Source organism: Capra hircus, chromosome 8 (assembly GCF_001704415.2).
Source record: "Capra hircus breed San Clemente chromosome 8, ASM170441v1, whole genome shotgun sequence".
Lineage (NCBI taxonomy): Eukaryota > Metazoa > Chordata > Mammalia > Artiodactyla > Bovidae > Capra > Capra hircus.
The window spans coordinates 73,424,031-73,450,192 of NC_030815.1; the positions used below are offsets into that span (position 1 = coordinate 73,424,031).

General features: G+C 41.0%; 1 protein-coding gene across 3 annotated transcripts; it reads left to right on the plus strand.

The window, feature by feature from the left end:
* On the plus strand, positions 556-25,909 carry BNIP3L (BCL2 interacting protein 3 like). Of its 3 annotated transcripts, none has more exons than XM_018052351.1 (6): positions 556-787; positions 8,193-8,376; positions 14,275-14,347; positions 20,105-20,208; positions 20,326-20,475; positions 23,166-25,909. In XM_018052351.1, exons 1-6 carry the CDS (start codon positions 664-666, stop codon positions 23,212-23,214), a joined length of 684 nt encoding a protein of 227 aa, XP_017907840.1. In that variant the 5' UTR covers positions 556-663; the 3' UTR covers positions 23,215-25,909. The 3 variants fall into 3 exon arrangements, with proteins under 3 accessions (XP_017907840.1, XP_017907841.1, XP_017907842.1); XM_018052352.1 differs by having other exon boundaries at positions 557-763; XM_018052353.1 differs by lacking the exon at positions 556-787 and adding an exon at positions 7,277-7,474.

A 26,162-nucleotide genomic window follows, 5' to 3' on the forward strand; every position in this document is an offset into this window, starting at 1 on the left:
TGTTTCCTGAAATTTTCCACTTTTAAAATAATGATTGCGTGTTGTTTGTAATTATGTTTTTTGTGTGTGTTTGTTTAACAACTAAAAAATCTGGCCTGCCTTACATTGTTCCTTGTTTGGCGTGTCAGTGTTCCACCAGCTTGATTTTAGATTTATGACGGGGAGGCACTTCCCTTGTGTCACCACGATACCTATGGTAAATATCTGAAGCGTCCTTACGGAAATTAAAAAAGAAATGCTCACGGGTTAGATAAAACAATGTTGATCCCGCAGGTGTGGGAGACCTGCGTGTCAGCACCAGAGGGCCTTGCACTTCCTCATTACACGTCTCCTCATCCTCTATCCCAGTTGCAGCCGCATACCTCACTCCATCCTGCCAGTCAATGACACGCAGGAATTCATTCCTGGCGCGCGCGTCAGCGCGGCGCGCGCGTCAGCGCGACTCCCGCGTCTCCACGTACCTGGCTCGCCTGGGCACGCCCCCGCCCCGCCCCGTCGCTTGTTGTGTTGTCCTCACGTGGTCGGGGCGGGTCCCGACGTCAGCGTGGGGGAGGGACTGCGCAGGCGCGGGAAAGGGGGCGGGGGACTCGGCTTGTTGTGTTGCTGCCCGAGAACCGGAGACGGTCTTTGCTGCAGGGCTGCAGCTCTTCCAGCCGCCAGACAATGTCGTCTCACTTAGTAGAACAGCCGCCGCCCCCGCACAACAACAACAATAACTGTGAGGAAGGCGAACAGTCTCTGCCACCGCCTGCCGGCCTCAACAGTGAGTGCTGGGCCAGCGGACTCGGTAAAGGAGATGGGGGAGGAGGAGCTGCTCGGGTCGCCGCCGCCAGCTCCGCGCGGGGGGCGGGAGGAGAAGACAGCCCATTGGTCAAGGCCGAGGATGTGCGGATGACTGACAGCTCCCGTCACCGGTCAGGAGGAGTCGCTTCTGTCTTCCTCCTAACCTGGCTCCGCTCTTTCCTGAAGTCTTGGATGGGGAACGGCTTGGGTTCGCGGTTGGGGAGGATAGTGGGGTGGGAAGACGAGGGGTCAAGCAGATCCCACCTGTGGTGGGCCCCAGAGAGGAGCCAATCGGGGCGTGGAGGGGTGGGCCTTGCGGCGCGGGAGGGAGGGTGGGCGGAGCGGGCAGCAAAGGGGACGTGGGCAGAGATGGGGACGTGCGGCTGGGACGCCGGGGGATGGACGCGGGCAGCGGGCCGAGAGGAGGGGGCGGCCGAGGGCGGGCAGGAGGTCAAGGGTGCTGGGAACTTGGGCCAGGCCCGGCTGACCCCACCTCTCTGGGTCGGCCTTTCCCCTGGGCTCGGAACGTGAGTCCTCTTGTTGCGTTCTTTTGTTAGCAAAGGCTGGCCAGGAAAATTATTTGGTAATTTAGTGGTTACTTGTATCACGTGAGGGTGGGGGTGAGGAGGCTATGCTACTTTTTAAAAAAAAAGATGTTTCAGAGTTGCTCAAGTAATTTTTTTTTTTTTTTTAACGATCGTGTTGTGTGTCCTGTAAACCTGATTATAAACAGCCTCTTGAACCGTCCAAGATTGCACAAATCTTGGCGTCTGGGGCAATGGGTTTTCAGAGACGGGATTAAAAACTCATTCGTTTTTAATGTGTTAAAAGTGGGCTGTTGAAAGTCAATGCCAATATCGAATTCCGACCAAATACAGTTGCTTTTCCTAACATTCTGGTGCTTAGACATCTTGTTCTGAGGTTTTTCCCAGTTGCCTTTAAAGCTCGCTGAAAGTCCTGGGAAGGTTCTTGCCTAACCTTCCTGTAATTTACCTTTTGAAAGAGGTAGTTAGTACAGTTAGCATATGGCCACATAAAGTCTTTTAAAAATCAGTTGGATGCTTAAATGACATTTAAAAGCATTGCAAGATCTTTGATCAGGGAGAGGTGTTCAACATGGCCCAACAATTATTTTAAAGAAGAGTTCCTTTCCTCACAATATTGAGATAGAATTTGAGTATTTTAAAAATGTAATGTTGACTTCAAAAATTTGAAGTGTCTTATGTTCTGGAATGTAAGGTTTATGTATTATTTCCCACAGTAAATTAGGATTAATTTCTTTGTCTTTTAATGTTATTTGCTACACATATTAATATGCATTTTAAAATTATTAATTATTTTTTTAAAAAAACATACTCTTTTAGAAGCATGTGATTTTAAAACGGGAAGAAACATTAGCAGTAGCTGTCCACTGTTCTTTACTGGTAAAGAAACAGGTCTATTTAAAATGTATAAACAACAAAGTCCTACTGTATAGTATAGGGATCTATATCCAGTTTCCTGGGATAAACCATATTAGAAACAAATGTAAAAAGGAATATATATTTATGTGTGTAACTGAGCCACTTTGCTGTACAGCAGAAATTAGCACATTGTAAGTCAACTCTACTTCCAGTTTAAAAGAGAAACAAGGCCAGAGTCAGGTGTGTTGTCCAAGTTCACCACAGGCTAGATCCTAGAGCTGAGGTTTAACTTTCACCCAATCTAGTGTTCCTTTCAGGACACTTCTCTTCAGTGGTCCACAATCCCCTGATCTTGTGTGTTTCTTATTTATTCCCTGTGTTATCCCACCTAATGTACAGAGGTGACCTGCCTGTGGATCTCTTTGTAGTATACTGTTTCTTGATTGCACTCCAGTTTTTCTGTGATATAAATTAGCTATTTGGTTAGTATATGTCCCTGACATCACAGAAAGCAAAGGAATTTTTCTTTACCCTTGACTATGTAACAGAAAACTGGGGTTGCACTCCATGTGATGATTTTCCTCCCTGTCCTGACAGACCCTTGAGGTCTTTGATGTCCTTGACCAATCAGGAGCTGATCCATTTGTATTAGCTGTTACAGAAGTGCAAGGATGCTCAGCCTGTGTGTATAGTATCAGGATGTTGTTTCGGGACATCTGCTAGATAGCAAGTATTTTGTTGGAGCTAGGGTGAACTGCTTTGAAATGTTATTGAAAAGCTTTTAGATGGTGCCACATTTAATTATGCTTCTCTTGCCTTTCACTCTTTTTTTTTCTTTAAGCCTGATATACAAATCTGGACTGAACAAAACAAGAAGGCTTATTGATTCCTTCAAGTGATTTTTGGACACTCTGCAAAACGACTTATTCAGGCATCTAATACTACCCAAATTGCTGATAAGTTGAAGTTCTTTGTTGGGCAAAGTTGCACAAGTCTGAAAAACAGGAGATGAACTCATTGTACAGATAATCTGTAGCTTGGGATTTTATCTTTAGTTCAGGGGTCAAAGCGGAACTTTAATAGCAAATTATTGAAATTTTTGGAATAATGAGTTTATCCGTGTAGAGGGACTGTTTGCTTTCATTACAAATCAGTGGAGAAATATCTGAACTACTTCCAAAGTTAAAAGAATATTTTCCAGTTGCTACTTTTAGTTTAGAGAAAACTATCAATTTACTTAAGGATATTGGACATTTATGTCATAAAATTCAGTAGGTAAGATGAGGAAAATTACAGTAATAATCCAGTTTTTGTAATTGTTTCATGTAGACAGTACAGCCTTTTTTTTTTTTTTTTTAATCTTTTAACCATCTTCAGCTATGGTGTACTTGGTTCCCCAGGACTACAAGAAGGCCTTTAAGGCTATGATACATGACACGTCAGTGCTTTATAATACTGTTTTTTTTGTTGTTGTTGTTGCTGTTTTAAAGAAAAATCTCAGTGAATGTTCTCAGCTGGATTCCAGCATCAGGTACTTGAAGTAAAAGAAAGGTTTTGAGGAAAGAAGATAAGACATAATGAAATGTGTTAGAATGAGTTGCACGTAGGATTGGAAAATTGGGGAAAGAATGAGAAAAACTCTTTTTCCTTCTCTCCCTTCCCACATTCTCTCACTTTCCCATTTCCCTTCTTGCAAGAGGATTGAACTGGTGGTTATAAAATTATAAAGAGTAAACACACCATGCAGTCATGAATGTAATCACAATTACTGGACCAGCCTTCACAGTGAACTGTGTTACACACTGTAGAGGCATGCATCTCTGAATCCTCTTAGCAGTTCTCACACTTCAACTAGAAAATAGCTCCTGTAGTGTGTATATGTGCAACCTGACACAACAGAACCATGGTTAGTTTGTAAGTCTTTTAGCATAATAGAGCCTCCAGTTTTTAATTTTAAAGCTTATTTATTAGGAAGAGAATTCATTGAGGTTTTTCTTTCAACTTTGTGATACTTGGACAGCACAGTGCTCATATCTTGCCATGTTTCCTTTCCAAGAAAAAAGGGACTTGGTAACCTTAGACCAGGCAGGAATTCTGAGGCTGCAAATCAGGCATGAAGTAGGGAAAAAGAAAAAGAAAAAGGCATATGTAGCTCATCTATTGAGAACGACAAGTCTGCCTTTTTTCATTTTTACTCAAAAGATAAAGCTACTAAGTAAACATTTAATGGATATCTGTGTCTAACTTGCTCTTCACTGAATATTTCCATAGATGATATTTCTGGAAGAGAATTAAGAGTTAACGGCAATCTCCTTTTTTAAGGCTTTTACTGGATATTGCCAGATTCCTTGGCAGAATGTTCACGGAAGTCCTGGTTGTAAACAAAATATGAAGAGACAGTCATTTGGGTAATGATTAACCATTGCCATGTGGATAATGGTTAAAGCATGGTATATCTTTACGATGGGATGCAATGCAAAAGAATAAGGTAAAGCAACATATATTGACGTTGAAAAACATCACGTTGTTAGGTAAGAAACACTAGTTACAGAAAAGTAGGTGCAATAGAGTTCCTTTTTTTTTTTTTTTTTGGTAAAAGCAAAACACAAAAAATGAAATATTCTCTAGAAGTCCCCATATGAAGCTATTTAGTTTCCTTTAGGAATAGGAATGGGAGGCTGGGAACAGGGGTGAATTTGTCCTTCATGTACTGTTTACATTTTCAAGGAATGAATTAATTTTGTAATAAGTGTTTTTTAAAAGATAATTAGTAGAACTATAATAGTAACTAACACACAGCACTTTATTTTTATTATCCCTGTCATAGGTAGATGTGTTTTGTTTTGTTTTTGCACTGTGTGCAGGCAACCGTTCTGTATTCTTTTAATTTTTTATTTTATGTTTGAACATAGCTGAGTAACAGTGTTGTGATAGTTTCACATGGACAGCAAAGGGACTCATCCATACATACACATGTGTGTATTCTCCTCCAAACGTCTCCTCCCATCCAGGCTGCGTGTGTGTGTGTGTGTGTGTGTGTGTGTGTGTGTGTTTTAAATTGAGGTGTAACTGAGATACAACACTGTGAGTTTCATTTGTACAAAATAATGATTTTATTTATTCTGAAGTGACCACTACAGTTGAGTCTAGATAACACTCATCATCACAAAGTTACAAAAAATATTTTTCTTATGGTGAAAACTTCTAAGAGCTACTCTCTTTTCCTTCAGATGCACAATGCAGTTATTAACTATAGTCATCATGCTGTTTATCACATGGTGATATTACCAGGACTTAATGCCAGAGGTTTCTTCTCCCTTTAAGATGATATTCACGCAGTAGAGGTGGTTGCTTCCCAGCTGGTGCTAGTGGTAAAGAACCCGCCTGCCAGTGCTAGAGACAGAAGAGACACAAGATCCCCTGGAGGAGGAAGTGGCAAACCACTCCAGTCTTCCTGCCTGGAGAATTCCATGGACAGAGGAGCCTGGGGGGCCACGACCGAGGGACTGAGCACATACACATTAAGACCGTTGCAGGTCATTTTCACCAAGCCTTTCTAGGTGTGTCTCCTCAAGCTCCTACACTCTGATTATTTACGTTTAATGCAGAAAGTGGAATTTACATATGGGTTTGGAAGTCCTTCAAAATAAGCAAGGTCTCCAAACACTGATATTGTTAGAGCCTTTTTTCTCCCAATCAGCTGCTTCCAGTGAATGTTAATAATTATTTTAGGAAAGACTGGCTTTCACAGAGACCCTTCTAGAACTCCTGGTTCCTTAGTTCTACTTCTACCAGAGCAGCTCTGGCCTTTTGTTTATTTGTCACATCGGGCTTCTGAACAAGAACAACTGGTCTTACTGGTGTAAATTAGGTTTTTTCAGTCCTAGAAAAGAGTGGGAGTAGAAAACAAAACAGTTTGTTCATCATATACCTTTCTGTGTCACTCTTTTCAGTTAAAATACTTTCTTGTTCAGCTGCTAAGTCATGTTCGACTTTTGCTACCTGTGGACTGTAGCACGCCAAGCTTCTGTCTGTCCTCCACTATCTCTCTGAGTTTGTTCAAATTGATAACTCAGTGATGCTATCTAACCATCTCATCCTCTGCTGCCCCCTTCTCCTTTTGCCTTCAGTCTTTCCCAGCATCACGTGAGTCAGCTTTTTGCATCAGGTGGCCAAAGTGTTGGAGCTTCAGCATCAGTCCTTCCAGTGAATATTCTGGGTTGATTGCCTTTAGGAAAGAAAATATTTTGACAGAGCTGCAAACTTAAGGATGCTTTTAGTGTATTTCTTGTGCACTCCAGATGCCCTCCAAGCATAAGCATTTAGTTAAATGACCTCCAGTGTTAGATCTTTCTTAGCTTTGCTAGTGGAATTTGTTAATCTGTTTTGAGTCCTGTCCAGTCTGTGTACAGTTTTGTGTGTGGACAGAAGCCAACCTCGGAGATGTCTCACAATTGTGTTGTTTGACAATACAACGCCAAAGACTTGGTGGTGGTGATGGGATTATGACAGCCACTGGGACTGCCTTGGAGGGAAAGGAAGGAAAAGGGAACTTCCATTTTTACAGAGCAAACACTGTACGTTACAAATACCAGCTCTTTTAATTAGTGCATAGACAAGCATCTCCTCTTTACGAGACACTTTTCCTGTATTCCTCTATTTACTCCTCACAGCAAGGCTGGGAGGAAGGTACTTTGTTATCATCTCTATTTTACAAATGAAGTCACAGTAAGTGGGAGAGTCAGATTTTCAGCCAGGGTTACCTTTTGAGCTTTTCCTTTGTAGACCGGTCATATTGAGTTCACTTCTGGGTCTGGATTAACCATCACCTCATTTAGGGTGCAGTTTAGGGATTGAGCCTGTTATTCTGACTTACTGATAGGAGACTGTTCAGCCACAGAACTCTCTCCAACACTTCTGCTTGGAGTTTACAGGAACGGTTCCACCAACTTGTGTGATTACCTTTTCTAAAACAAAATTTGTTGTAAGGAATGGAAATTATGAGAAAAAAATATACCACTCTTTCCTTTTGTTGTGAAGTTGCTTTATTGGCTATTGTTGTCAATTCTTACTAAAATTAAAGGACCTTGTAGTCAGCAGACTCATGGAGCCGTGTTTTCAAGACCAATCCAAACGTCCAGGGCCCCGCCCATTTCCTGTGGCTCCACCCTCTTTTCCATCTGAGGCAGTGTGTTGCCCATGCGCACTCCCCGGCACTGGCTCGGCTTCATGAAAACCCTAGGCAGTGGAACTTGTGGGAGCGAAGAAAGAAAAGCCAAGTTTGCAAGGTATGTTTAGTGCATAGAGAAAGGAGAAGGAATAGAAAGAATATGGTATAAAGGAAGGGAAGAAACTAATCTGTGTGACAGGAAAGCGTTTTTTAGAGTTTTTAGCATTCTCACCTGATTTAGCAAGGAGCCAGCTGCATTCATTTTTATGCTCCAGACTTGCACACAAATTGACATGTTTATGATCAGCTTAAGTTGCCTCTCCAGGAGCTTCTCAGTTGTTTGTACTAATTAGGGCACAGTTGCTAACTACTAAGATAAACTTTATGAAATTTCTAAGTCAGATAGAGACTATACAACTAAATAGATACAGGCAGACTATGGAAAATACATATATATGTAACTAAAATATTAAAGGTAAGTAGCCTATCTGCTAATAAAGTAGCTATTTATTTTCTGAAAAGCAACCTAAAAGTTCTGCAGTGTTTATTGTACGTAAGTTTTAACCAGAGAGAAAACTGGCTGAAAGACATGTTTCTAAGTTCCTCATTTTAGAGTTCCAGCTTCTTCTACATCAGTGGATTGCACAAGAACCTTCAGGAACAGAGCGGTGTAGATCTTCCGACTTTTATTGCTCTTTATTTTCTTGAGAATACTTGGACCTCTGGTTCCAAGCAAGCCAGAATTCTTATCTGAATTCACCATGGCTGCATGGTACATGCACACTCGAGCCCGCCGTTTGCTGTGGTTGACGGCAGTTATCTGACTTGTCCAACAGGTTCCTGGGTGGAGCTCCCCATGAACAGCAGCAATGGCAATGATAATGGCAATGGGAAGAATGGGGGGCTAGAGCACGTACCCTCCTCATCCTCCATTCACAATGGGGACATGGAGAAGATTCTTTTGGACGCACAGCATGAATCCGGACAGAGCAGTTCAAGAGGCAGTTCTCATTGCGACAGGTGAGTGAGATCCGTGTTCTGGTAGAGTTCCAGAAACGGGTGGGCTGCCAGGTTAATTCCCATTAGAAAAAATAAATCACTTCCATCCTCATTTGACAAAAATATAGCTCCTGATTTCTTGGCAGCATGTATTTAAATCAGACAGCCAATTGACAAGGACATGAGTTCCCACTTTATTGTATCATTTTCAGATATTTACCAGGCAGTGATATATATGTTTACTTAGAGAAAGAATCTTTCTCCCATTTTCCTTTGTCCTTTCACAGGTCTCTTTCTGCCTTGAATACAGTTACCTTTGTATGTATCTGTCCTCCCTTATATAGTCTGTGAGGCTTTAAAAGGCAGGGATCCAGCTTCACTCTTGACAGTCATTGTATTGGCATATAGTAGCCACTCACTAAATGTCTGAGTTGCAGGAACTACAAGCTGATTCAAGTTATACCAGTATTAGTCTGATGGAGGCACCAACCACGGTCTGTAAAGATAGTTAATTTTAAAGGCTATTGAATTTCCTTAAAGCTCAGAAGAAGTTTTATTTCTTGTTTTCCTATATTTGGCTTGGGGAGACTAGCTCTGATGAAAGACTGCTTATTGTGAGGGAGTTCAGAATACAAATACATATGAGGAGAATGGAACTGAGTTGTTAGTATACTTCTCAGTACAGCCTTCTCTTTTTTCCAGAGGGACTAGGAATTAAATGACATTAGCGGTATATTGAACAATTCTTAGACTGGTGACCGCTGTAGTATTAGCACTTTGGGGTATTGGATGGTCTTCTGGCTAATGAGAGTTCACTGACGCTGGCCATATAGAAAATGCAGACACACAGGACATGGATTAAGGAGCCACCTTGAAACGTAAACAGTGATTATCTGTAGGGGATGCAATGCTGGCCATCGGTCTTCTTCAGAGTTTTTATACTTCGTAAAAATTGTGCAGAGTATATGCTGTTGTTTCTTATCAGAAAAAGTAGAAAAGGAGAATCAAGAGTTAAATCATATTCAGAGTTCCTGCATGACGCGTGATCCACTGCTATTACTGAGGCCACAAAGGACTGGTGTGATGGCCTTGTGGCATGCCCCTCACCCCCAGCACCTCATCACATCGCTCACATGTCCCTGGGCTTCTGAGGAGCCAGGATGGCTCTTGTTCCGAGCAGATGGCGTGCCTCTGAGCAGCTTGCCGCCAGGTATAGGAGCTCCAGCAGAAGTCTGTTTTTGTGAATCACATTTATATTATGGTACATTTATGTTGTGGGACTCACTGATGGGCTTCTGAAGTGTTCTGCTGGTTATGGGCCTGCTGATAAGGCTTTTATTATATGTTCAAATATGCAGTCCTGCATCATGGGAACTGGCGAGTCCTTTAACCTGCCATTCCCTTGGTGATGTCATTGAGCAGAGAGAAGATCACCTGCCCGCCCTTCGGGTCATCTTGTGTCATTTATGTGCGCGTTTAGTCAAGAATTCATGTCTGATCTCGTGCGACCCTGTGGACTGTAGCCCACCAGGCTGCTCTGTTCATGGGATTCTCTAGGCAAGAATACTGGGGTGGGTTGCCATCTCCTCCCCCAGGGGATGTTTCTGACCCCGGGATGGAACACGTCTCGTGCATTGGCAGGTGGGCTCTTTACCACTGACCACCAGGGGTTGCAGTTATGTTTGTGATCCCGTGAACGTGTTCCAGTTGGGTTTCTAAACATGTTAATTGATGTGTGGTAGGTGCTCTTGGATGCTTTTGTGTTCTCACTGACTCATTTTCAGGCTCTGGGTTACCAGTCACCCCTCAGAGGAGCCCTCGGACTCTAGCTCAATGATGCTTTCTAGGGATATCTAACACCTGAACATTTAAAAACATCTTTACAGCTCATGTCATCAAAATTGCCAATGTGTCTATACTTGAAATTGTTAAGAACTGTTTCTTGTAGGTGGAAGTGTTTTAGGAGTGTTGGCTATTAGTTCCAAAGTTAACTTATGTGTATATTTATTTTAAAATATTTATTTATTTATTTTTAAATATTTATTTATTTATTTGGCTACATCAGGTCACTGCAGAGTGCACAGGCTCAGTAGTTGTGGCACTCAGGTTTAGTTGCCCTGCATCTTGTAGGATCTTAGTTCCCGGATCAGGGATCAAACCCATGTCCCCTGCTTTGCAGGTTGAATTCTTAACTACTTGACCACCAAGGAAGTACCTATGTATATTTTTAATTTAAAAATTATCCCATAGCTATATGATTGCCACTTGGGGAAGGAAATGGCAGCACACTCCAGTATCCTTGCCTGGGAAATCCTATAGTCCGTAGGGTCACACAGAGTCAGACATGACTTAAACAAACGTGATTGTCGCTGCAGTGATTGTTGGAAAATAACCTCCGTGTGTTTTGCTTTGTGTTCCAGCCTCTTGGAGTTTCCAACCTATACACTAGATTCACCCTGGGAGCTTTTAAAACTACTAGCATAGAGACCCTGTCCCTAGAGATTCTCATCCTGTTGTCAAGACAGGAGAAAATTTTAAAAGCTTCCTCAGTTCAGTTCAGTTGCTCAGTCGTGTCCGACTCTTTGCGACCCCATGAATCGCAGCCAGGCCTCCCTGTCCGTCACCAACTCCCGGAGTTTACCCAAACTCATGTCCATCAAGTCAGTGATCCCATCCAACCATCTCATCCTCTGTCGTCCCCTTCTCCTCCTGCCCCCAATCCCTCCCAGCATCAGGGTCTTTTCCAATGAGTCAACTCTTTGCATGAGATAGCCAAAGTATTGGAGTTTCAGCCTCAGCATCAGTCCTTCCAATGAACACCCAAAACTGATCTCCTTCAGGATGGACTGGTTGGATCTCCTTGCAGTCCAAGGGACTCTCAAGAGTCTTCTCAAACACCACAGTTCACAAGCATCAATTCTTCGGCACTCAGCTTTCTTCACAGTCCCAACTCTCCCATCCATACATGACCACTGGAAAAACCATAGCCTTGACTAGATGGACCTTTGTTGGCAAACTAATGTCTCTGCTTTTGAATATGCTATCTAGGTTGGTCATAACTTTTCTTCCAAGGAGTCAGCATCTTTTAATTTCATGGCTGCAGTCACCATCTGCAGTGATTTTGGAGCCCAAAAAATAAAGTCTGACACTGTTTCCACTGTTTCCTCATCTATTTCCCATGAAGTGATGGGACCAGATGCCATGATCTTCGTTTTCTGAATGTTGAGCTTTAAGCCAATGAGCCAGGATAATAATGCACTCCAGATTGTTCAGATCAGCCTACCAGTGAAATGCTGAGTGTTAATCTAAGCGAGCTTACTTTGAGCTTGCCATGGGAAGATGAGTGTAGAGAACAACAGTGCTTCTCTGGGATTTTTGACTTGATCGTTTGGCTGCCTTGTCCTCATCATCATGGCTTTGTGAGGCTGGCCCCTCACCTGATCTATGGCTGTGAATTCAGCAGTGTTAGCAGCCTAATGACAGTACACTGAGGATAAGAGTCCCTCGTTCTGCTGGGTTCCTGTGCTATATAGCTTGAGATTTCTATTCCAGTTCAAGACAGAAATTTTCTAACTACGTTAATATGGTGGTTTGATATAGAACCAGCTTTTCCCTTTTCCTCTTATGTCAGTTGTGGGACTTTCCTGGTGGCTTAGATGGTAAAGAATCTGCTCACAGTACGAGAGACCTGGGTTCTATCCCTGGGTTGGGAAGATCCACTGAAGAAGGGAATGGCTCCCCACTCTAGTATTCTTACACACAGAATTCCATGGACGGAGGAGCCTGGTGGGCTAGAGTCCTCAGGGTTGCAAACAGTCGGACACAACTGAGCGACTAATACTTTTCACTTCACTTATGTCAGTTATAATAGTCAAAGACTCCTAGACCTAATATCTGACACATTTCTGGGGATCTCACTTTCTAGTTAGTCTCACCAGCATCTCTATGTATTATCATCGTACACATGCTCTTGGCAGCTCTAATCAGTTCAGTCGCTCAATAGTGTCCAACTTTTTGCAACCCCATGAATCACAGCACTCCAGGCCTCCCTGTCCATCACCAACTCCTGGAGTTTACCCAAACTCATGTCCATCAAGTCGGTGATCCCATCCAACCATCTCATCCTCTGTCGTCCCCTTCTCCTCCTGCCCCCAATCCCTCCCAGCATCAGGGTCTTTTCCAATGAGTCAGCTCTTTGCATGAGGTAGCCAAAGTATTGGAGTTTCAGCCTCAGCATCAGTCCTTCCAATGAACACCCAAAACTGATCTCCTTTAGGATGGACTGGTTGGATCTCCTTGCAGTCCATGGGACTCTCAAGAGTCTTCTCCAACACTACAGTTCAAAAGCATCAATTCTTTGGCGCTCAGCTTTCTTCACAGTCCCAACTCTCCCATCCATACATGACCACTGGAAAAACCGTAGCCTTGACTAGATGGACCTTTGTTGGCAAACTAATGTCTCTGCTTTTTAACATGCTATCCAGGTTGGTCATAACTTCCCCTCCAAGGAGTAAGCGTCTTTTAATTTCATAATAGTCATTATCAATTCCTTTGAGCAAGTTAATCCTGGAGCATCCTTCATGCCCACTTGAGTTTACATGTGGGGAGGTGGGTTGTGTAGTGAAAGCTGTAGTGACTCCCTATGGTTACACAAGGAGTCATCAATAGAGCTAAGAGTAGCACTTACCAGGTTGAACTCATGATCATGTATCTTTGTCTAAAAGTTTATAATTCTTGGAATACATCTTGTACTTGTTAAAGGTTATCACTTGGTATAAGCTTTTATAATTCACTCTGAAATATCTCAAAGAGTTAATATTTCTAAAAACAAGTAAAATAGTGGTTCTCGAACTTTTTGGTCTCACTACTCCTTTACACTCGTGAAAACTATTAGGGACCCCAAAGATCTTTTATTTATGTGGGTTATATGTTTTGATATTTACTGTAGTAGAAAGTAAAACTCAGAGCATTAAAAAAATATGTATTCATTCAGTCAATAATAACAAACCTACCATACCAAACAACAAACATTACTGTAAGTAATTGGAAAAGACTCTGATGCTGGGAGGGATTGGGGGCAGAAGGAGAAGGGGACAACAGGATGAGATGGCTGGATGGCATCACCGACTCGATGGACGTGAGTTTGAGTGAACTCTGGGAGTTGGTGATGGACAGGGAGGCCTGGCATGCTGCGATTCATGGGGTCGCAAAGAGTCGGACACGACTGAGCGACTGAACTGAACTTTTTTAAACAGAAAGTAACTGTTTTCTGTAACCAAGAAATTTGTAAGAATAGTGGTGGTGTTTTATATTTATGCGCATCTCCTTAATATCTGACTTAATAGAAAACAGCTGGATTCTCATGTGCTTTTGCATTCTCTCTGTCATGATGTTATACATAATGCAGCCTTTGGAAAATTGCACTGGACTCTCATGAGGAAATGAGCATGAAAGAGGCAAATAAATCCTAATGGTATTGTAAAAACAGTTTTAACCTTGCAGACCTTCTGAAAGAGTCTTTAAAAGCTGCTTTCACACTTTACTGGTGAATTATTTAATGATAAGAGAGCGTTGAGAAAAAGAAGCCCAAACTGAAGTTTCTGAATTTGAAGATCCTTTTACTGTTATTGAGAAAAGAAGTGAAAATAAGAAAATGTGACAGGCTTCTGTCTTTAGGTAATATTTCCATCACATGTTTATCATTGTGAAGGAATTTAACACCACTGAAAAATTTTAAATCATTTGGACAGTAAGAGTGCTCAGTTTTAACTTTTATTACACAGCATTATGGTATACTTACTGATTTGTTGCTTTTTCAAAGCCATACTACTGTAATTTTTAATTTTCTAATATCCAATAGAGGCTAATTTATTTGACAAATTGAAAGAAAACTAACGGCTCAGTGTCTTTTTCTTCCAGCCCTTCCCCACAAGAAGATGGGCAGATCATGTTTGATGTGGAAATGCACACCAGCAAGGACCATAGCTCTCAGGTGTGTGTGTGTGTTTGTTTAATTTTGTGATTAAATAATTAGGAAAATGCAAATCTCTAAATAAGTCTGTTTTGCTAAAATATAGTAAAGAATATGAGTAAAGACTTTAAAAAATAGTTTGAAGCTGTTTTAACTTACTGAGGTTCTGATGTTGAAATTTACTTACGCCTGTGGTCATGAATGTGCTCCTCTACAACCAAGAATTTGGGATCTTGTCACCTAAAAGAATTGGGAAATTCTTTCGTCTATATCATTCCGATATTCTAGGCTACTGTCTCGAGTTTATAAATATTTGAAAACTGAGAGTGATGACTTATTTAAGGTCACCGAATAAATGAAAGTTGTTGTAGAACCAGGTGTGAAGCTTTTTTTGCACCTAGAATCAAATCAATGACTGTTGGCGATGATTTTCAGCAGCAAGAGATAAAACTCACCTAAATTACACATGCCAAGTTCCTTAAGGTGAAGAAGTTAGATATTGTTTCACTAGGAGTTGACACTGTTGGAAATATAGATGGATGTAGTACTGAAAGCTTACAAAGGTTTTTATTATAAACCTTGTGATAAATAAGTATTGATGTTAATGATGTAGAATGTTCATAACCAGCCCTTGACTTTATTGACATGTCAGATCACCTTCCAGTGTCAGAGTGCAAATTCTTGAGAACAGGAAGCATTGTTTTTTTTCTCCCACGTTAAGGTACTTGAAGAATGTATGTTGAATGAATGTTTCAGTGAATGCTAACAAAAACTTTTGTGGGGTTCTCACTCTGCAGTGTCCTGACTCCCTTTGCACTGGAAATATTTTGCATGTTACCTGGGATCCACTCAGTGTTCTTTCTGTTTGAGAAGCTGCACACTTTCTCCCTTTGTTGACTGTGCTTCATTTGTGCTGTTTTCTGAAACCTAGAAAATCTATGGGACTGACTACTAACGATTTTACAACGAGTTTTATGTTGTAGAGACGCTTGTAGCAGCAAGGCACTCATGTAGCGAGCTGGCTGCCTGTGATTGTGGAATTGCTTGCCTCTGTCCAGTTTTGTTGTGTGCAGTTAGCTATAGCTAACAAGGAGGAGACCATATGACGCTTCCATGGGGGGAGGGGGTGGAAAAAGTGTACTAAGGAATCCCAGGATGGAGAAGTGGAACTAATTGTTTGCTTCAATCTTTTCCTGAGTTAGCTGTCTCCATCCATATAGCCTTTGGTACAGACAAGTTGAAAGTCCAGCGTTAGAGTTTCCTTAAAAACATTTTGAGGAACATTTGCTCAATGGGAGGTTCCATAAGGTAGTTCTGAAGTCAGATATCTGGGAAATACACTGCAATCCCCAGGTTTACTCACCTTCCCTCTCCAGTGGTACCAGGGCATGAGAAACACATTAAAGGCTCTGGAAATTCCTGCAGTAAAGAAGTCTGTTGATGTCCACCAAGTGCAGGCGTTCCTCGGTATTCTCAGGGGACTGGTCTCAGGACCACCACCACCTACCCCCAATACCACAGTCCACGGATGGTCAAGTCCCTTATGTAAACTGGTAGGCAGTCAGCTTCCACATTCGAGGATGTGTGACCCACCGATACTGAGAGCTGACTGTTTCCCAAACTTATTTGACCTTAGACCTCCTTCCCCCACACACACCCCTTTTCCCCCTAGTAATCTACCTGATAACTAACAACCACAGAGAAGAACAGTCCTGGCGCATGGGGTGGCAGGTGTACTATTAGGCTCACCTGGGAATTGTATTTTAAGTGGAATTGTGGAGCTGACTGCATCCATCCTAGAATTCCAAAGGAGTTTGTGAAATTCAGGAGAGAAGAGAGTTTGGTCTCCTGTCAGATTGTGATAGGATCGCTGTTGTGATCCCTATTCAGAAACACGTATCTAAAAGAACACCGGTTATCATCAAGCACTGCGTAAGTGATGCTAACTGACAATCAGATCAGTCTCTTTAAGCCAGGCTATGTTTTTCGAAAAGCAGTCTAACTCCTGTAGAAAAACATTATATCCTTCAGAGTAGGACTCTTAGTAAGGCAGAAATCAATAGGTGTAATTTACTTACACTTTCAAAAAGCTTTTTATATTGCTTGTTTTTAATTGAAGAAGCGATCATTTAATTACTTTAGGGTTTAGAAGGATGAATTTTCTTTCATAAATGGGAAAGAAGCTTAGGGTTAGGAAACAGTACAGTTAACAAAGGCCTATTACTGGCTCTTATTAAATATTTTTATATCATCCACATGAAGAATATATGACTTTCTAGCCTTTTTAGGAAGACAAAGGAAAGGTGCTCATTTATTGGAATTTTTAAAAAATTTTAATTGTAGGCTAATTGCTTTATAATATTCTCGTGGTTTTTGCCATACATTGCCATGAATCAGCCATGGGTGTACATGTGTTCCCCATCCTGACCCTCCCTCCCCATCCCATCCCTCAGGGTCATCCCAGTGCACCAGCCCTGAGCACCCTGCCTCATGCATCGAACCTGGACTGGCGATCTATTTCACATATAATAATAGACATGTTTCAATGCTATTTTCTCAAATCATCCCACCCTTGCCCTCTCCCACAGAGTCCAACAGTCTGTTCTTACATCTGTGTCTCTTTTGCTATCTCGCATATAGGGTCATTGTTACCATCTTTCTAAATTCCATATATATACGTTAAGATACTATATTGGTGATTTTCTCTCTGACTTACTTCGCTCTGTATAATAGGCTCCAGTTTCATCCGCTTCAATAGAACTGATTCAAATGCATTCTTTTTAATAGCTGAGTAATACTCCATTGTGTATATGTACCACAGCTTTCTTATCCATTCGTCTGCTGATGGACATCTGGGTTGCTTCCATGTCCTGGCTATTATAAACAGTGCTGCGATGAACATTGGGGTACACGTGTCTCTTTCAATTCTGGTTTCCTAGGTGTGTGTGGCCAGCAGTGGGATTGCTGGGTCGTATGGCAGTTCTATTTCCAGTTTTTTAAGGAGTCTCCACACTCATTTATTAGAATATTTTTTAAAGCTTTTCCCACATTATTTTCAGTTCAGTGAAAGAGGTGACAGTATCTCTATGAAAAAACTGGAAAAACGAAGCTTTGTCTTAATAAAGTTCCTTACCTAAGATCCCCAAGGAAGTAAGTGATAGACTAGGGCTGAAACCCCGGCTGTCTGGGCCTGTGGCCCCTGTTGTACTAAAGTAAGCTGATGAATAGGATTGATTTCAGGAGCGCTCACAAGGTCATGAGAATGAACTGAGACATGTCAGGTGAGTTGTTCATGGTACAGGGAAGCCTAAGATGTAATGCGTTTAGGAGAAAGATTGTTCAAACTAGACTTAGAATGCTGGTCCCCATGAATCTCACATTTGTAGCAGAAAACGGACCACAGATTGTCTCTCAGAGGCAATTCTCAATGTGTTTCTGGGACCAAAGAGGCCAGCATGGGTTGGAAGATGATACAAACTGAAAATGCCTTCCTTTTCTCTCCTATAAAACTGTGGTTTATCTGTACCTTGGTATGGAATTTAATACCCATGTTTAGAGACCTCAGAGAGCTTGGGGTGGGCCAGAGAAGGAAAATGTAAGCAATTAGAACGTGAGGGACTTGCACATGATGACACACTGAAACGATCAGAATCTTCTGTCATAATAGACGTAGATGTGGGGCAAAGGGTATTGATTTGGATAAAGGCATGACTCTCACTTCATTAGATGAAGCCTATTTTTACAGTATTCTAAAATTCTAAAAATCAGAAGGCAATTTAAAGCCTAAAACTGGTAAATTTAAGGTTAATGAAAGTAAGCGAAGGGTAGTGAATGAGGAAAGGTTACAGCCCTTATTCTTAAGGTCAGCTTTCTAAACTGATCAGGGTTTTGTTTTTTTTTTTCCCCTAAATCATAGTCTGAAGATCATCATCTCTAAAAAGTAGCATAAAGTCTTATTATATTTTCATTCTTTTGGAAAGTATGAAATATTACCTTATTCACAAATTTAAATCTAAATCTTTGAGTGGTTTTAAAAGAGGTGATTGAGACCAAGGTTGGAAACTGAAGTGACCCACAGTATGTTGAATGAGACATTGTGACAGGCTGATCTCTTAAGTAAATTGCAGCAGTTGATCACTTTTGATTTAGTGTTTTCAAATTTACTCAGAGAGCCAACTCATGGTTCCCAGTAATCTCAAAACCCAGTGGGAACAAGCTTAATCCTAAAGGCTACATTGTGTCATTCAGTGGAATTTGTCAAGCCCAGCAGAACTAAGAATGATAGTACCAGAGTAGCAAAAATCCACAGGGATTTAATTTCCGTTTGACAGCAAAAGGGGCCATCTATACCTAGAGATTCTCTGAAGTTACCTTCCTGGGGCAGCTGTTTCATAGAGAATTTTCATAACTACCTACTGAAAAGAATGAAAGTTTGGGTCAAAAAGTTAACTCTGTCCAAACAAAAGAACATCAAAATAATTCTTAGCCTCGAGATCCTTTGGTTTCGGGTCTTAGCTTCATATTCCTAAAAACTGAATAAATAAATCTCATTTTTCAGAAATTGGTCATCCCTGTGGATTCTGTTGAAAGAGAAGCTATTGGAAATTTTGTGTTCTTACACCGAAAGTTTAGGTTCTCATTAGCAAGAAAAAAATTTGATATGAAAGATGTCAAATTCTTAGTATTAAATACATTACTTTTTAAAACTTTTGGCTTATGTAGTTTGTTGTTCAGTTGTTCGGTCATGTCTGACTCTTTGTGACCCCGTGGACTGTAGCCTGCCAGGCTTCTCTGTCCGTGGAGTTTTCCAGGCCAGGATACTGGAGTAGGTTGTCATTTCCTTCCCCAGGGGATCTTCCCGACCTAGGGATTGAACCAGCGTCTCCTGTGCCCTCTCATTGGCAGGCAGATTCTTTACCAGTAGTGCCACCAGTTTTGAATAAACTTTGGGAAATATTTGGATAGCAATTTGTCTGAAAACTGTAATCTCCTTCCAGGGAATAAAACAAAACCTAATCCCTAAGAGTGGGGGCTCTAGAGACGGTTTGCCTGGGTTTGAATACAGCCCTGCTACTTACTACTCATATAGTCTTAAGCGGTTATTTATGTCTCAGTTTCCTCATCTGAGGAATGGAATGGAATAGTAATAGTTCCTTTTTTTAAATAAGGTTGTTTTAAGTAAAGGTTAGTACATGGAAAGTGCTTAGATCAATACTTGTCTCTTGGTAAATGCTTAATAAATACTATTTATTTTAAATTACTTGTTAATAATTATTTAAATTGTTTCTGCAGCACAGCACCTCTCCCAGTTTTTTTTTTCCTATTTGTTAGCATACCCTTTTTGATATGATCCCTTTAGTTTTTAATTGTGAAAATTTTTGAATGCATACAAAAGTAAATAGAGCCTATTATGATGGCCATCCATACATCAGATTCAGCAACTATCAATGCTTTCCACACTTAACATGTCTTAATGTACACTTTTTTCAGATTCATATTCTTTTTCTTAAATTGAGATATAATTCAAGTTTCAGGTTCATTTTATGTTTAGATAGCCACAGTGAAACTCACTCAAGGTTTTTTTTTTTTAAGATATTAAATACTCTGATCTTAGATTATTTTATCAGTCTTTTTAGAAACATGGCATGTTGCTTACATAAAAATTACTGATGCCCAAGTTTATGATTCTTGCATATTTTCTGTCCATATTTGTCTTCTGTAGTAGGAAGGCTCTATCTTCCTTTTCTCCCTTTTTAAAGTGTGCATTCTCCTCTACAGTCAGAAGAAGAAGTTGCAGAAGGAGAGAAAGAAGTGGATGCTCTGAAGAAAAGCGTAGACTGGGTGTCCGACTGGTCCAGTAGACCTGAAAACATTCCACCCAAGTAAGTCGGTACATGTTGCTTTCCAGTGGACGCTGTGCAGTGGTGTGGGCCCGCCAGTGCCCGAGACACATTTATCAGACGTGTGTCTGACACCCTCCTCTGCGTTTCTTCCCCCAGGGAGTTCCACTTCAGGCACCCTAAGCGTTCTGTTTCCTTAAGCATGAGGAAAAGTGGAGCCATGAAGAAAGGGGGGATCTTCTCCGCAGAGTTTCTCAAGGTGTTCATTCCATCTCTCTTCCTCTCCCATGTTTTGGCTTTGGGGCTAGGGTAAGTACTGGTCAATGACTGAAGTTTTTTTCATTGGTTTTTTGCCCAGATTTTGTTTTCAGGATGGAAGGAATACATGTGAAACCAGTTTGTGTTGTTTTCCTTTTCATATGTTAGCATAAGCGGAGTGAACTTAAAAGAATGAGTTGATACGATACACTATTGATACACACATTCCCCCCACCCTTTCCCCACTCTCTGAAAGTAGAGCATTTCTAGGAAACCTTCCATAGCTGAAATGGTATAAGGTGAAGCAGCAGTCACCTGAGGACACGTCTTGCTAGCAGGTGCAAGATAAAGCACTGATGTTCACAGACTCGGTTTGAATCTCTGGAGGCTGGGTGCTGAGATGCTGAGTGTGGTCCCTGGGAAGGAGCTTGGCAGGGCAGTTCTCACTGCTTGGGGTGCCCTGTCTGCCTAACAGCTGTCTTCAAAACCAGCCCTAGGTAGTATTTTCACTTTGCCTTTTTTTTTTTTGATACAAGTGAAACTCCTCTTCAGATTTCTTTCAGTGAACAAAAACAGGTACTAATGTAGGTCTAACTTACGTAGTGAAGTGACGTAAACCAAACTTTTGAAAAGTGGGCTACACCTGTCCCAACAAGGATTTGTAATGGTAGAGTTTTTTTTCCTCATTTAAAAACAAGTTGTTTCTATAATTTAATCCCTGAAATGATCATTTTTTAAAGTGAACTCTTCTGTATTTGATTTTTCTTTTTGGGTTTTGTTGCTGTTGTCTGTAAATTACTCAGGATCAGCTGAGTTTGGAAGTAGATGAACCTTTAGTGTGTAAAGCTGGAGTTGGTGTGAATATTTCTTTTTCCCAGGTAGGAAAGCACACTTCTATTGAATAGTCCTTGAGTGAAACTGGAAAATTGGTTGATACTATTAGTACGATTCTTTTCTTCTTATAGTCTTTTTTTTTTTTAATTCTTCTAAAATTGACCCCACATTTACCTGTAATTCATTCATTTTTCTGGCATGTCTTTTAAGTTCTTTTTTTTTCTTTTTTTTTGAACAATTGAGGAAATATATTTTTTAAATACTGGGTTGGCCAGAAAGTTTGTTCTTAACATAACATTTTGTGGACAAAACCCAAACAAACTTTCTGGCCAACCCTGTATTTTAGGAGTTAGGCACTTGCTGTTACTTACATTCAGGATGTATCCGGCCTTCTCTTTGAGCATGCCCAGTGGGTCATTTTCTGTGTAGAATGCACAGAAGATACAGCATCTTTTAACTTCCCTATAAGGAGCTCAGCCTGTGGGAGAGATGTTCACAGTCGTGAACTTGGAAACACACCTGACTGTCTCACACGCCTCTTCCGTCTTTCTGGGTGCCTGCTTCCATGAGGGTGAGGACAGCCTCAGCACATAGCGAAACAGGGAGTGTGTGAAAGTTGTGTGTGGTTGGTGCGGGGGCAGGCTCAGAGCCCAGACTCCCCACCCCCCACCCTGCCCCAGGGTTGACTGCACAGCAGTTCATTTGCCCTCAGGAGGTTGGCTGGCTTTTGTACCTTGAATTATCTTCCTTTTATTAATCTTTGGACTGTTTCTTTTGCTGGTGTAACTACTGATATAATCAGATGGAGGAAAAAAGGATTTTGAAAAGTATTATTGGGGGACATCCCTGGGGGTCCAGTGTGCAGAACTCTAAGCTTCCAATGCAGGGATCCAGGTTTGGCCCCCAGTTGGGAAACTAGATCTCCCACATGCATGCCACAACTAATAAGTCAGCATGCCACAAGGAAGATCCCACGAGTTGCAACTGAGACCCAGCGCAGTTAAATGTAGAAAAAATTACGGTTTTATTACATTGGGGTGTGGGCTGGTTCTGTATTTTTCCTTAACTTAACTTCCCTTCTGCTTTTGTTCCATAAGGGTAAAACCCTTGCTTGGCATGGGAAAGTGATATAAGGCCCTTAAGAGTTAAACTGGTATACTGCGAGGGAAGGAGAGGGGTGAGATGAATGAAGAGAGTGGCATGGAAACATACATCACCATATGTAAAATCAGTAGCCAGTGGAATTGGCCGTATGATGCAGGGAGCTCAAACCCAGTGCTCTGTGACAGCCTAGATGCGGTGGGCGTGGGAGGGGGAGGTTCAAGAAGCAGGGAACATGTGTATACCAATGGCTGATTCATGTTGATATATGACAGAAACCAACACAATATTGTAAAGCAATTAACCTGCAATTAGAAGTAAATAAATTTAATGAGAAGGAAAGAATCATGGAACAATTTTTTAAAAACGAATTAAACTGTTAGAACATTTTAAAGCACAGGCAGCTTTGTAGTTAGGTATATTGCTGTATTTCTTAGCTTAAATATCGGTAGAATTTTTTGTCCACCACAGCAGACCACCTCAAAGGAGGTTGGCTCTGCTTGTCTCTTCAGAAACATCCGTTCTCTCTGGCTTGACTGTGTCTAATCACTGCCCTGTGCTGTGATTACTCCAGTCCTGCCCCACGAGTAAACATAATCACATAAAACCAGTTTAGCTGGCTGGTGACTAGCTTCAGGTAAGTGAGTGGTGATTTCAGGGTGTCAGGGAACTGTGCACGTAGACCTTTAGAAAAGCCCTTTTTTGCAAACAGCTGAAGACGTTCCTTTGTACAGTGCAGTCTGTGGACAAGTTGGTATAGAACTGTTGAAACAGATGAAACACGACACACTCTGTTTCCCTTTCAGCATCTACATTGGAAAACGACTGAGCACGCCTTCTGCCAGCACCTACTAAGGGAGGAGAAGAGTCCCTGGGCCAGCGTGTGACTTGTGAAGTGGTGTCTTGTCACAGTAGTTTATTTGAACTTGAGACCATTGTAAGCATGACCCAACCTACACCCTCTTTTTACGTATCCAAGTTCCAGTAACTCTCAAATCCAGTATTTTATTCCAACTCTGTTGAGGCATTTTACTAATACCCTCATTCCCTTTTTGGCCTGTAAAACACTTTAGAATTTCCTAATAAGAATTTACTGTCGTTTAGAAATTTGCAAGGGCTTCTTTTCCGCAAACGCCACCAGCAGATTGTAATTTTGTCAAGAATGCCATTGTCTTCTCTCAGTACCACCAGACCTAGACCTGCACCATTCGTGGTATAAATCTTACTCTTACAAGATAACCCACCTGTCTCTTCAGATGAGACCAGGTTGCAAATGATATGAAAGCTTTGTTGTTTTGTTTTTCAAGACAAAGGCAAGCTTCCCTAAGCTTGAATTTATAGTTATGAAAAAAGAAAACAAAAACAAATAAAACAGACAAAATATAACACAAGGAAAAAAAAATATCCTGGGCAATAAAAAGTTATTTTAAACCAGCTTTGGAGCCACTCTTTGTCTAAGCCTCTTAATGGCGCCTTTTTAATTTGTTGGAGGCAGGCTACGTAAATGATAGGTATAAAGTACAAGAACTAGAATACATTAGCAGATTTTAATACTAGTAGGTTATAATGCTGTCTTTTCTATAGTGTAGAATCTTTATTTCTGGTAAGAGATGTCTCAGGCCTAGAAATCTATGAAATTGCTTTGGGAGTTTGTGTGTGTGTGTGTGTTTGGTATTTTTATGTTTATTAGCTGCATGTGAATTTTTCACGATTTGGAATTTTCTTTCCTTTTTTATTTTTTCCTAAGAGGCTTTGGAATGAGTTCCAATTTGTGGTATAAATACAGGCTTCTTGTTTTAGGAAGCATCACTTACACTCTGAAGCCTTTCAGCTCTGAAGACAGTTGTCTCAGAGTTATTTCAAGCTCTTGGGAAACTTGGAAAACCAGACCTGGGTTGTGGGAACAGTTGACAGAGTTTTGAAGAGAAGCCATCGGTTTTCTTCTGCTCACTCCCTTTCTCATGTTTGCCATACAACCTGCCTGAGACGATTCCTGTGATTCCACAGGCGCTGGCCACTTCCTCCTCCCATAGCCATCTTTCCAGTTCCGCTCCGCAAGTCCCAGAACACACAACAACTTCCTCTCATGATACACTTTTGTGTTCGTTTCTCAAATGTGAAGCTTTAGGACCAAATTGTTAGAAAGCATGAGTTACCATTTATCTCAAGGAGGTTGATTGGCTCTCTGAACACACAGCATGACTCTGAAGAGATGCTGTTACATGTGTCATATATAAATAATTACTGTTTATGGTATAGACATTGAATATTTAGAGAACCATAGGGAAAACCAGGTCGACTTGAATAAAAGCACTCTGAACCACCAGGTTTGCTAGTTTGCAGAAACTATCTGTCTTCTCTCTCACATCAAGTTTTGTAAAGTTGATGTGTTATAGTGGAAAATAACGTATAGCTTAAATTAAAAAAATTAGTTTCTCACCTCTTTATTCAAGAATACATCTGGATATCTTTAAGGAAAATGATATATCCAGGTAGTCTTCTGAATTCTTTGACTTTTTCTTTCTAGTTTTTGTTGTCGCAACAATTTTGGCCATCTTTTTATTATGCCTTGTTTCTGTGTCTTATTCACCAATCTAATAACACCTGATTTGCCTTCTATAACCTATTTATTTCAAGTCTTCATTTTTCTTTGGGAAGAAAGTACATCTGCTGGCTCGTTGGACTTCGAAAAGCCTTGAATAAAATTGGAAAGGCTGGTAAACTTAAGCAAACTAAAGAGCTAAACTGTTCCGATAACACAGTTTGTATTACATTGAGTATCATGGGAGGGAAAAGTAAAATTAGAGAAAAGCAAGTTTATAGAGACAACACAGGACTCTCTTTTGAAATTCAGTAGTAATCCTATAAGGAGTGTGATTGAGTACATTCGTGGGGTTTTTTTGTTTGTTTGTTTTCCAACATTGAAAATAAATGTAGTTCTGCCCCTTTTCTTCAAATAGCTGTGAAATTTTGGACTATTACTTAGAACGTGAATACACGATCACAGTAGAACTTAATCATAGGATGAAATCATGCAGTATTTATCAATAACCTTAACGTGTGGGATAAATGTTTATGCTCCTCCCCAGATTTGTTTTGACTGGAGCCAGATTGTGTGATTGGAAAGGAGAATTGGCCAATGAACAGTTGACATGTTTTAAGATCAACGTTTAAAAAGCTTTATGCCTGTTCACAATTTGGGGACAAAAAGGCAGGCTTCCTTTTCCTATGTTTGATGAAAACTGGCGTAAGATATTTGTAAATATAATCAAGAGCAAAACTGCACAAACTTGCACATTGACAAGTGCAGCAAGTTATGCTGATTGCAGTAAAAACATTGACTATTCTAAACAATGAAAACTGAAGATTTAGCCAGTCAGATGAATCTTCAAGTGAACCAGTTGTTGAAATTATCAGACTTAACTGAGCCAAAGTGATTATGCATTCCTCATCTATTTAGTTAGCACTTTGTATCATTATATACAGTTTACAGTCCGTGTATAACTTGTAGCAACAAACATTTTGTGCTATTAAAGCTATCACAAAACTCTTTCTGTCAGTATATGATTTTATGTCCCGTGTGTTGCCTGGGAGTTGAGGGGAATACCTGTCTACGTGTGCATTTTCCATTGAATTGCTCAGATCCTAGCGGGCCTGCCAGTGTGCCCAGCATGTAGGAGTGGATGATGCCCCTGCCCTCCTGGTACTGCCACTCCGGGGTTGAGGAGACAGCCATCGCACGATGTAATCGTTTGTCATGTATGAGGTGTGACGGGGTTATAAGTTTAGAGCAGGGTTCCCCG